We start from the raw sequence: 13,127 nt of genomic DNA on the forward strand, positions 1-13,127 counted from the left end.
TATGTCCGACGTAAAAAGGTCTATTAATCTTCTTGTGTGTCAGTATTTGAAAACAAGAGACATGTGAAACAGTGTGAGAGAAAGAAGAAGCTCAACCGCTTAGGTTGGATTTATTTTCTACCACTCTTCACTTTCCTTCTTCGGTTTCGATTTCGGATATATTTAGTTTTATGTTTATTTAGTTTCTTTCAATTTTGTGATATGCTTTCAGCTATGATTATTCAGGATATGTAGCATCTACAGGTAAGGTATGTAACTCGCCTGATTCTTAAGTTTGAAAGTTTGTTTCGTGTAGAGGATTTTGATTTTGCATCTGGAACAGTCTGTTTTGCAAGCAAAACGGCCTGTTCTCCAAGCAGAACGGCCCGTTCTTCAAGTAGAACGACCCGTTCTCCTAGCAGAATGACCCGTTCTGCTTGCACTCATTATGTTTTTTTTTTGTTTACAACTTTTTTACGTCGACTCTTGGGAATGTTCGACGTAAATTTACGTCGGCCATCACAACTGACGTAAATTTACGTCTCCCGGATTAACGTCGGACTTATTTCTGACGTAAAAAGCTTAAAATAACCGACGTAAATTACCTCTTTTGTACTAGTGTAAGGACTGAAATTATGTATTTTTAAAAATTGGAGAACTAGATATCTCTATTTTAAAATATAAGGATCAAAATTACATATCAATAAAAATAGATAAGTTAAAAGTATAATTTAACATTATATATTAATTAAAATTGTGAATGAACAAAAAATAAAGAGATCAAACAATGTCTCTATTTTAATTATGAACTATATATTTAATTTAAATTTAAATATATATCTAACTTAATCTTAATCATAAATATTGTATATTAAAAAGTTTGCTAGGATTTAGAACCTATTTTTTTTAACATGTTAGAACCTATTTGATTTTCTTTTCATGCACCAAAAAAATTACTTTCTAAAATAATCTACGTTATTTATCAATCAATTTTTCCTTCAAAACAAGCTCTGGAAATTGTTTTCAAAGCTAAAAAAATGGAGATCTTCTCTATAACATTATCATTTCATATCTTTGTTGTTTAATTGATGGTTGTTGTTAAGAGCTTTGACGCTAAGAAACCCTAAGAGCACATTGATCTTTTAAGGATTGGACCAGAGATATCTTTGTTGTTTAATTGATAGAAGGAAGATTTTCTTTTTCTAAAGAAAAGACTCAAAACTTCATAGAGGAGCTAGAGAGGGGATTACTCTTCTTCTTTCTTCCTTTTTCTCCTTCTTCCTTTCCATATTTTTCACTTGAAACCCTCCCATGTTTATCATTTTTGCAGTTGATCATAATAGGTGATCAGGAAGTCCGAGCTCTAGGGTTGGAAACCTTAAGTCAATGGAGTTCCTACCCATAGTGTGCTTGATCGACTTTGTTTTGCTGACAGAGGGTGGCCATGGCTCTTTCATTACACCTTTGTATGGCTTTTATGTGTTGTAGAAGCTCTATGGTGGATCAAGTCGTGGATGGAAGCTCTGTGACCAAGTGTCGAGGTTCCCAGTCTTCATAGATTTTACTTCGTTGTTCGTGGTCTAATTTTGGGAAAAAATCATATGTGAGAGCATCTCTAACGGGAGGTTCTTAGCTGGTTCTTAAGTTTAAGCTCCCATTACTTATAAGAAAATTGCACTGAAGCATGTTGACATGACAGTGTAAGTGCTTAAAATTTAAGCAACGTTCATTATATAAGACACAGTTGCTTAGGAATAAAAAAATAATTTAATATCTGCTTCCTTTCAAATTCAGTTTGCGCACAAGCCATATGCATACTTTTGAAGGAAAAATTATATACTACAGGGTCTGTGGTATTTATTTAGTGCATATTTTTTATATAATTTCTTTTTATTATCACATTTCTTTTTATTATGTAATTTTTTATTTTAATGTTTAATATTTCTTAACGCATTATAATAATTGTGTGATTTTTTAAAAAAAAAATTATTTATATTTATATGTTATCCATAATAATTAAATTTTTTTAAATTATCAAAAAAAGAAGTATAAGTTGTCAAAAAGTGGAGATGCTTATAAACAACTCCCATTGGAGCAAAATTTGTAAAAATATAATATGAATTGCTTATAAGTGATGTGTCATAATGGGACCCATTTAAAGTAGATGAGAGTTGTTTATAAGCAACTCTTATTGTAGATGCTCTAACTCGGGGATAATTTCACTTTGGTAGAAGGGGTGACATCCTTCGCACTCCAACACTAACAGTAGGGATACCTACAAAGACACTCTGACACTCAACTTAAAGGATAATCTAAGTTGAGAATGTAATTAGTGTTAGAATGATACCTAATGTCTCTTAAATATATGCTTAATTCTTATTATTTAACTTGAAGATCTGAATGCAATATATTAGGAGATATTTTATTTTTTAAGTGAAGATTATGTACTTGAGTATCATGATGCCTAATTTTTTGGACATATATGAGCAGAGATATTCTACTAGCCATTAGGGGTGTTCAAAAAAATGAAAAGAACCAAACTGAATTTAAAACAAAATCAAACCACTTTAAAAAAACCAGAACCAATTATAATAAAATTGAACTGAATTTAATTTTTAAAATAAAACTTAAAAACTGAACCTATTTTTTTTTTTAAAGGTTTGGTTCACTAAAAACTGAACCTATTTTTCTCTCGGACTCGCAGTCTCGCACTCACTCTGTCTCTCGCACTCACTCTGAGTGTCTCTCAGACTCTCGGCTCTCAGCCTCTCGCACAGTCGCACTCTTTCTGTCTCTCTCGCACTATTTCTAGCTTCTGCCGCGAGATTTGTTTGTGGGTGGGTGAATTTCTAATTAACCACTTTTGCGGAAGTTGACCTGACATTTTGGAAAGATAATGCTTTACTGATAATAACTTCATAGAGTTGTTGGTTATATTTGGTTATTTTGATATTGAACTCCCGGTTATTTCAATTCCAGATACTGGGTAACTTTTGGAACATAGTCCTTGTGATGATTTTTTTGGCTGGTGGTTGTCATTTTAGTTTCTATGGTTTTTCTTCTTTGGTTGGTTGATTAGGGATGATTCTGATGGTTCTTTATTTACAACATGGAAGGCTGTTTTCCAGAGTAGTAATCCCACAAGTGAAATTTAGGAACTTCTGTTATCAAATTGTTGCACTTAGCTATCTTAATAGTAGATTACTTCAACAACAGCAATACTGTTTTTTATTTATATCCCTTCCAGGTTGACTAACTGTGTCTAACTTTCTCTATTTCTAAGTTTGACACCCCAGAGGATGCAGGTTTTAATTTTAAATATCGAACAATGCAGATTTTGATCATGTATATCGAATAATGTCCTTCAGTCGGTCAACAAACCTCTCAAGCAAATATTGAATTCCTTTGAAAGAAAACATATTAACAATTTATTTAAAACTGGTTTATTTCTTAAAACCGGTTTAAAAACTGGTTTGGTTATGAAACTGGTTTTAAACCAATTATAAACTTATTTTTTAAAATAATTCAGTTTTGAAATGGTTTATTAAAGTGGTTCACATAATTTATAAACTAGTTCATTTTATTAAAATGGTATGGTGCAGTTCGGTGCGATTTTTTTAAAAAACCAAACCATGCACACCCCTACTAGTCATCAAGAGCAAACCGCTTAGGGTTCCACTTTGTGATAGTGGGTCGAAAGCCTAATATGGATGAGTAAATGGTTAGCTCGGTCTGATCGAGCTGGCTAGGAGGTTACCTTGATTTAATTGATTTAGGTGGTACAAGTACATTTTATATGATCTTTCGTATAATCTTATTTTACGAAGTTGTTAAGGTTTGAAACAATTTCTCTTCAAAAAAAATTATCCAAATTTGAAGACAACATAGTCAACTATTTTTTTCTCAAAAAAATCATAAATATATATATTAATAATAAGATTCCATTTTTAAAATTAATTATAATTAATTATTGATTAGAATCTTATAATAAAGTTGTTAATGTCAAAATAGATTTTTCTGTAAGAAAAAATCTATTCAAATTTAGAGAGAATTCAATTAATTAATTTTTCTTTAAAAAGTGAAAATTCTTTATTTTTATTATAATAAAAGTAAGGAAGGCTGTGACTCTCTTTTCCCGCTCAAAATAAGGGTATTTATGCAATTTTATTTTATCATAATTATTTTGAATTTTATTTTTTTAATTTAATAAATTTTAAACCTTTAGTACTTCTGAATAGAAGAAAAACCCTTCATCTTCCTCTTAGCTTTATACGTTTCCCATCAAATTGTTTCCACTTTGTCTTCCATTCAAAGAAGTAATTATGGATATTTATTTTTTATGCATTGATTACAACTTTTCAATGTCATTCTTATTAACAGAGAAACATTGCACGAACCCAATCATATAATACCATAAACCCTTCATCTTCTTCCTCTCTGCTTCATACGTTTCCCATTAAATTGCTTGCATTTTGTCTTCCACATAGAGAAGCAATTATGGATATCTATTTTCTATATATTGGTTGTAGTTTTTCAATGCCAATTGATTTCAACTATCTTCTAATTTTTAAGGCATTTTTATTTTCAAAACTTCATTCTGATTGTCCTATTCCATCATACTCTATATTTCTAAAAATACTCTCTCCATATATACATTGTCCACCTTCTGATTTGGGTACTTTTGTACTTCTAATCTGAGGATTCACGCTTTCTTTATCAATCATAGGAAAACCATTTTTAGGTAAGCCTGTATGAAGTTTTAATTTTAAAAGTTGGTTGTTTCAATGTTGATGTACAGTGAACATATTATTAAAAGTTTTTTCCTTTTTGATTTCATCTTCTTTTTAGAGGACATCACTTAGAGGTTTACATTACTAAAGGACATTGCAGCAGGGAAAATTGATTGGAAGATAAGAATTCGTATAATAAGATTGTGGAGGCTGTCAAAGTTAAGAATCCATTACAAACAAATTCCTTGGAGATGATTTTGGTGGATGAAGAAGTTTTTTTTTTCTTCATAAATTATAAAAATTATAAATTTCATTGTTGGATAGTGTAGTTTTTTGTTTTTGCTTTGTTTGGAAATTTCATCTTCACCAAAAAATTATGATTAGTAAGGATATTGTTTCCAGAATCAATTACAATGAGTCAATGATTTTAGTGAAGATATTGATAATTTTTTTTGCACGTATGTTCTTTTTTAGAAGTTAATGTATTTTTTCCCTCTATTCTTTTAATTATTTTTACCTATTATAATTCAAATAATAACTTTATTTTAAAATAAATGAAATTTGTTTGATTCAAATAATAACCCTCTTGTAGCTTTACCAAAAAAAAAATAACCCTCTTGTAAATATATTTCTTTAATTCTTTATTTTTTATTCATATTAATATATTAACTTTTACTTAATAGCTTTTCCTTAATAGTTATTATTTCTAGATTATATTCTTGCATTTTTAATTGATAAAATCCTATTTAGTGTTGCTAGATTTTTCCAATTTGACTTTTGTATCTTGCTGCCAAATCATTACATGACCTAAAGTTCAATTTTTTCTTCTGATAATATTGTTTTAACCTGAATGAAAAGTATTTATACATAACTTGAAACACTTTTTAACATGATTGTATATTAAATAGATATTAGTCTTTCCTTAATATGTTTTTTAAGTTCATTGTTATTGCAATTAATTAAGCATATTGATATTACTAGATTTTAAAATTAAGTAATTCTTATTTCTTTTTCATTTTAAATTTCTTAATTTATTTTTGAGTTGATTGACATAACTTTATTTTTTTAGTTGATTTATATATTACTCCTTGGTGAGACGTGAGTTAACACTGATCACATATAATTATCAATAACCTTAGTATAATTGCTAATTTACTGATTTGATTCAATTAAGATATGCAATAATGGTTTTAATCAAATTTTTTTTATTAAAATACAACATGACTACTTTTTAGAAGCTAATGTATTTTTTTCCTCTATTCTTTTAATTCTTTTTACCTATTATAATTCAAATAATAACCTTGTTTTAAAATAAATGAAATTAGTCTGATCCAAATCTTTCGATTTTTTTTAACAAATCCTACAACTCAATATCTTTTATTATAATTCAAATAATAACCTTATTTTTATGTAGTATTGTTAGATTGTTCCAATTTGACCTTTCTATTTTGCTTCCAACTCATTACATATCCTTCACTTCAATTTTTTCTTTTGATAATATTGTTTTAACATGAATGAAAAGTATTTATACATAACTTCTTATGTATTGATTACAATTTTTTAATGTCAATTGATAATTCTCATTAACAGAGAAATATTGTACGAGATCTGAACCCAATCATATAATACCATGAACATAATGTACACCAATCGTAGTTGTAAAAAAAATAATATTGTAATATTAATTATATTTATGTGTTTACACAATTTCTTTTTAAACAAATACTATAAATTTTGTTTAGTTTTTTTTTTCTATAATGATTTTCAAAATAATTAGATTTTATACTTTGATTACTGATTCAAAAATTAAATTAAGGTTTCTACCAGTAAAGATGCTACACAAGTAAACAGAAATTTTTTTTTTAAGGTTAATATATTTTTTGATTGGTGATGGTTGGTTAAAGCAAATAAACCAAAATAATCACTATCTCATAGGATAATTAAAGCATTTGGTTGTTGGTTGCTTTAAAGTAACAAAATAAAAACTTTTGGAAGGTGGCTTTTGTGCGCATTTGGGGGATATGATTTTTTAGATAAACTCAATTAATAAAACCAAGTGAATTTTGTTTTCTTCGATGAGCATTTAGTGTTTGATTCTTGCAGTGCATGATTAAAAGGTGAATGACTCTTCATTTTTATTTTTAATAGTTGCAACAGCAATTAAATGTATTTAATATTAAAATATTAAAGTCTCGTTATTTAGATTGTTATGTTAGAAGCTGTTCATTTTTTATTATGTCATTGATAATATAGTATTATTTATACGACAGAGGATAGACACTTTATACTTTAAAAGAGGTATGTGTTATGTTATTTATTTAAAGTATTTTATTAAAATACATTATTATAATATTATTATCCTTTCCTTATTTTTTATTTCTTCTTGTCTGAATATTCTTCTTTCAATGTTATTTTTTTTCTCTCTTTTTGAACACAAATGATTCAATTGATGGATTTATCTACTACATCGTATATACCATGAGTGATTATTGGTTTCTAAAATTTAATCACCATCCAAGCTGAACATGTTATGCCTCATATATATACTGAAATTTATTTTGAAAAATTATGTTGTATATATATTTCTTCCTTTGCGACTATTATTCTCTCAATATGACTTTTTTTTTTTCTCTTTCAATGCTAAAGATCCTATTGCCTCATTTATTTACTGCTAAACATATACCTTGCTGGTGATTTTAAAATTATCTAACCTTTTATTAGCTTGCCAAACAATAATTTTCTAAATGTTTATGATTTTGATTCATATTGAAAAGACAAAGGATTGTTGTATAACTCTTTATGGTTGTTTGGAAGGTTTTAATTGTTAATTTATAATTAAAAGGAAAAATAGAACTTAATAGGTGAGCATTTGACTTCTGTTAGTACACTGCATACCCTCCCAGTAGTATTGTCCTTTTAGATTAAGCAAGAGTCATTTAAGAAAATAAATAAATAAATTTATTTATTGACGGGTTGAACTTCTTAAATTTTATTTCAATGCTAAACATTATAAATTATTTATAATAGATATTTAACATTTTCTTTAGTTTCTTCAGATTTTGAGTATTCATAGACAAGCAGTGTTATGGATGATAATGTTGGAGAAAAACAAAATAACTCAAAATCATTCTATGAAAATGTTCAATATTGTAATCACAGTAAATGTGTTAGAGTGTGTCATTCAAATGTCACCAATGGGGAGTCATAATATGTCCCAACGTTACATAATAAAAAAAATACTTTTTTCTTAAAGTATTTAATTATATAAAGCACTTTAAAATGTAATTAATATATGAGTGTGTATTTTACAATTGCAAGAAATAATATTCTAAGTGATCATTCTCGTGAGCATTATGTAAATGATTTTATTGGAGGAAGTGAATCTAATCAAGTAGAATTATGTAGTATTCCATTGTTTGATATTATTAATGGTAAAATTAAATTTTGTAAAAGATGTCTCACTCTATTTATATGTTTGAAAATTAATGATTATTCATATTTTGTTATCATTATTACTAGGTGCCAATAGTCAAAATGTTCCCCCTCTTTTGTTGGAGATAAATTATTATTTGGTAAAGTTGTACCTATGCAATGTCGATGTAATATGTCTCAATTTTTTGATGTAACAACTGTCAGGTTAACATGTTAATACTAACCAAATTTTTTTGATATATTGTTTATTTCTCAAAAATATTTATGGAGAAACTTATTTACAAGGTTTTTTTTTTTCAGTCAATGATAGCACACATAATGCACATCGATTTAACATTGTCTTAAATAGAGTTGTTAGAAGAGGTGTACGTATGAGAACAATTTACACATAATGCACATTGATCTAACACTGTCTCCATTGTCGAATGTCACAAATGGTAATTTATGGAGTCTTATTTCTTTTGATATAACTATATTATTTAATTTTATAATGTTTATATTTACAATTTCTTATTTGATTATCCTTTTATTTTGTTGTTTTATAGTTAAGATATTATCTAGGCAAAGAGCAAACCGCACATCAAATCAAAATAATGAATTTGATGACATGTTGTTCGAAGAATATGAATCAAATCATAATAGTCATGCACAAGGGAAATGACCACAAAAATTAAATAAAAGTCTAGGACAATTATTGAAGCATGTTGCCATCTATCTTCCACAATTTGTTTTCTCACATGGCCAATTATTTGTCGTGATATCTCCAGTCACATCTCGCAGTGGTCTGAAAATTCTTATTTGTGACGATGAGGTAAATGGTTCAAAATCTATTACTAATGTAGTTTATAAAGAAGTCTTTCAGACTCTGACATAGGTAACTTGCATTTTTTTATAATAACATTATAAAAGGAAAACATGTCTATTTTAGTTATAATTTTACCAATTTTTTAGACATTTCACCAAGTTTATTTTTCACGATGGATGTGTTCAAGAGTCATTACATAATTACTGTATAAGGTAAAAATTTAATTTTGTTTCCTTTCTATTTGAATTACTACATCTTTATAACATTTTAATATTACACCTCTTATAAGTTAATTATAAGATTTTTTTTCTTCAAATTAATGCATTAGCTCATATTGTAGATGTTGATGTTTTTGAAGCTAAAACACAATGCAATTTAATTTTCCTAATACTTCATATTATCATATTTTCAATCATTTATCATTATTATTTTATTTATATATTCAAATATTTTTCTTCATACTACATTGAGTTCAATTAATTTTCATAATTATATATATATATTAAATATTAAAATAAAATTTATTGATTATAATAATTTATTTTTCGTGCATGGCACAAGTATAGTATAAATTAGAAATAATTATTAATTAAAATTTTATTATATAAAATTGTTGTGATTAAAATATAATTATTTAAATTAAAAAGGACTGTCAAAATTGCAGACAATTAAGTGAAGTAGTTTGATCATATGTAGTAAGAGGGCGAAAATAGGGTATAATAACTTGCAAACTGCCGGAGTGTAATTTTGTCCATACAACGGAAAACTTGTCACAAATCCCTGGCGCAGCCAGCACCCATCACTTTCTGATACCAACAGACCCTGCAAATGAATGGCAGCGTGGTTCTCCCGAGGGCTACACTACCAAAACTTTTGCTGACGTGGCGACACATCCTGGCCCACGTGTCGGCCACGATTCCCATCTCTCCGTGTTGCATGGCCCACGTGTCTTCTGAATAGCCTACAATAATTGAAACATATGCAATTCTTTGCCTCACGGATCCCCATTAAGACCCTCGTCATTCCAAACTACTGCTGACGTCCACTGTGACACATGCTTCAATTCCCTTCCATGTCTCCCACTCTACTATAAATACCTATCCCACTTCGCCACTTTTCTCCATCCAAACTCATCATACTCCGCTTCTCTCTCATTCTGCCTCTTCTTTAACTTCCCCCTCAGCCTCACCTTAGCTACAACCACACTAGTCACCTACTACCTTAAAACTTGTCAGAATTAATCCACCATGGTCATTTCTGCAGAGATATCCCCATCCTCTCTTGCACATTGTCATGATGACAACGCAAAGGCTTTGCAGTTCATTGAAAACATGACCCGAAACACTGACACTGTCCAAGACAAAGTCCTTGCTGAGATTTTGGCCCAAAACGCCCACACCGAGTACCTCAAACGGTTTCAGCTCAATGGAGCCACAGACCGTGACACTTTCAAGTCCAAGGTTCCTGTCGTTTCTTACGAGGATTTGAAACATGATATCCAACGCATTGCTAACGGTGACCGCTCCCCTATCTTGTGCGCTCACCCAATCTCTGAGTTTCTCACCAGGTATATACCTATCTCTTTGCACTTTGCATTACACCGTCTAAAATGTATTAACAAAAGATGGATATTTTTATTAATATTCTTCTGCAATCATGAAAATTTACCTTACAAGTTACAAACCTGCATTAACAACTCACCTTTAATTTATTATACAAATTCCTAGCTAGGGTTTAATGTGAATTAACTAGCTACGGTGAAAGTGCAGTTCTGGAACATCTGCTGGGGAGAGAAAATTGATGCCAACCATTGGTAAAGAGATGGACCGTCGCCAATTACTTTACAGTCTTCTCATGCCAGTGATGAACCAGTAAGTATATATATTTCCCTTAATTTTGTTTATAATTTGTGTTTATGCTCACTCGTTAATTAATGAACCCAGATACATGCCTGGTATGGACAAGGGTAAGTCCCTCCTCTTCCTCTTCATCAAAGCGGAGACGAAGACTCCAAGCGGGTTAGTGGCACGTCCAGTGCTGACAAGCTACTACAAGAGCGAGCAGTTCAGAAACAGAGCCTACGACCCATACAACGTGTACACAAGCCCAGACGAAGCCATCCTCTGCCCCGATTCCTTCCAAAGCATGTACACCCAAATGCTATGTGGCCTCATCATGCGCCACGACGTCCTCCGAGTCGGAGCCGTCTTCGCATCGGGCCTTCTCCGCGCCATCCGCTTCCTCAACCTCAACTGGGCCCAACTGGCCCACGACATCTCCACCGGAACCCTAAACCCCAAAATCACCGACCCCGCCATAACGGACCGCATGGCCCAGATCCTCAAACCCGACCCGGAACTCGCTGATTTCATTGCCAAAGAATGCTCCGGAGAGAATTGGGAACGCATAATCACCAGAATCTGGCCAAACACAAAATACCTCGACGTCATTGTCACTGGCGCCATGGCGCAGTACATTCCAACTCTGAATTACTACAGCGGTGGCTTACCTCTCGTTTGCACCATGTACGCTTCCTCCGAGTGCTACTTCGGGCTTAACCTCACCCCAATTTGCGACCCCTCCGACGTCTCCTACACCATCATGCCAAACATGGGTTACTTCGAGTTCATGCCTCACGATGACGATGCGTCTTCCACTTTCACTTCCACTTCCACTTCCACCCCTTTAATCGACCTCGCCGACGTGGAGCTGGGAAAATCCTACGAGCTGGTGCTGACAACATACTCGGGTCTATGCCGTTACCGTGTGGGCGACATCATAGAAGTGGCGGGGTTCCACAACAGCGCGCCGCGGTTCCGCTTCGTGAAGAGGAAGAACGTGCTTCTGAGCATCGACTCGGACAAAACGGACGAGGCGGAGCTGCAGAAGGCGGTGGAGAGCGCCTCCGTGGTGTTGAGGGAGTTCGAGACGAGCGTGGTGGAGTACACGAGCTTCGCCGACACGAAGTCCATCCCGGGGCACTACGTCATTTACTTCGAGCTTTTGATGAAGGACTCGCGTGACGGTCGTCGACCCACGTGCGAGGCTTTGGAGCGGTGCTGTTTGAGCATGGAAGAGTCGCTTAACGCGGTTTACCGACAAGGCAGGGTGGCGGACCACTCGATTGGGCCGTTGGAGATTCGCGTGGTGAAGAGTGGCACCTTCGAGGAGCTTATGGACTACGCCATCTCGCGCGGCGCCTCCATTAACCAGTACAAGGTGCCGCGCTGCGTCACCTTCACGCCCATAACGGAGTTGCTGGACTCCAGGGTGGACTCCGTTCATTTTAGCCCCGCGCTACCGCACTGGACCCCGGAACGTCGTCGTTGAAGGGCCGCACACTAACACGTGCATGTGCATGCACACGCACGTGCGCGGTAATTATTAAATAAAGCCGGGGAAAAAGAGATTGAAAGGAATGGGTTGATTTGATGTTATGTAGCTTTCTCTTTTCGTTTTGGCCCTGCCTTTTTCTTACGTTTCTGTGTTTTGCTTTTTCGTTTCTGTCTGTCAAATAAGCTCAAATGCCACTGTGATCCAATTGTCCTATGCATGTTTGTCTTTCCAACTACGGTCACCATCATGCACGTGCACGCTTTTAATTAGTTTATGTATCTTCCATAAAATTAATGTTGTTCTTACATTTTAATCACTTGTACGTATACTTTTCGCTTCAACTGCATGTAATTTTCATGGGGCAAAAAGAAAACAAATAGTTAGACTCTTCAATTGCTATTTGAAACAAAGATAAATGAGAAAAATGTTTAAATGTTATGAGTGATATGATATTATGATGGATAACCGGCCAAGTGTTTAAAAAAATTGAGGATTCAAAAATTATTATTCATGAAAAAGAAAAAAGTCAAATATCTTTCGTCTCTCTTTGTTTTTTTCTTTTTTTAATACGTTGTAGTGCATGTTTTATATATTAATTAAAGTTAATTACTTATACACACTGTTAGTGTAAAAAAAAATTACACTGACAACTAATTATATCTCTTAATTATGTCATATCATTGTAAACACATTTATTTTTAACAGTAACATGACACAATTAAGAGATATAATTGGTTGTCAGTGTAAAAAAAACTTTACACGGACAGTATAGTGATTAACTCTATTAATTATACATAAAAATATACTTGTTAACCAAAGAAAGGTGAATCATTCGTGTTTTTAAC

General features: G+C 32.1%; 1 protein-coding gene across 1 annotated transcript; it reads left to right on the plus strand.

The window, feature by feature from the left end:
• The first annotated feature begins 10,048 nt into the window (after nt 1–10,048).
• On the plus strand, nt 10,049–12,623 carry LOC109811724 (putative indole-3-acetic acid-amido synthetase GH3.1). Its single transcript, XM_020375540.3, has 3 exons — nt 10,049–10,513; nt 10,716–10,817; nt 10,890–12,623. The coding sequence occupies exons 1-3, from the start codon at nt 10,194–10,196 to the stop codon at nt 12,274–12,276; spliced, it is 1,809 nt and encodes a 602-aa protein (XP_020231129.1). The 5' UTR covers nt 10,049–10,193; the 3' UTR covers nt 12,277–12,623.
• Nucleotides 12,624–13,127: the final 504 nt, after the last annotated feature.

This window comes from Cajanus cajan, chromosome 5 (assembly GCF_000230855.2).
Source record: "Cajanus cajan strain Asha chromosome 5, NIPB_CcT2T_4, whole genome shotgun sequence".
Classification (NCBI taxonomy): domain Eukaryota; kingdom Viridiplantae; phylum Streptophyta; class Magnoliopsida; order Fabales; family Fabaceae; genus Cajanus; species Cajanus cajan.

Coding starts and splice junctions, on each gene's coding strand:
- LOC109811724 (XM_020375540.3), top strand. CDS start 10,194: ATGGTCATTTCTGCAGAGATATCCCCATCCTCTCTTGCACATTGTCAT. Junction 10,514..10,715: donor ATCTCTGAGTTTCTCACCAG/GTATATACCTAT, acceptor GTGAAAGTGCAG/TTCTGGAACATCTGCTGGGG. Junction 10,818..10,889: donor CTCATGCCAGTGATGAACCA/GTAAGTATATAT, acceptor TAATGAACCCAG/ATACATGCCTGGTATGGACA.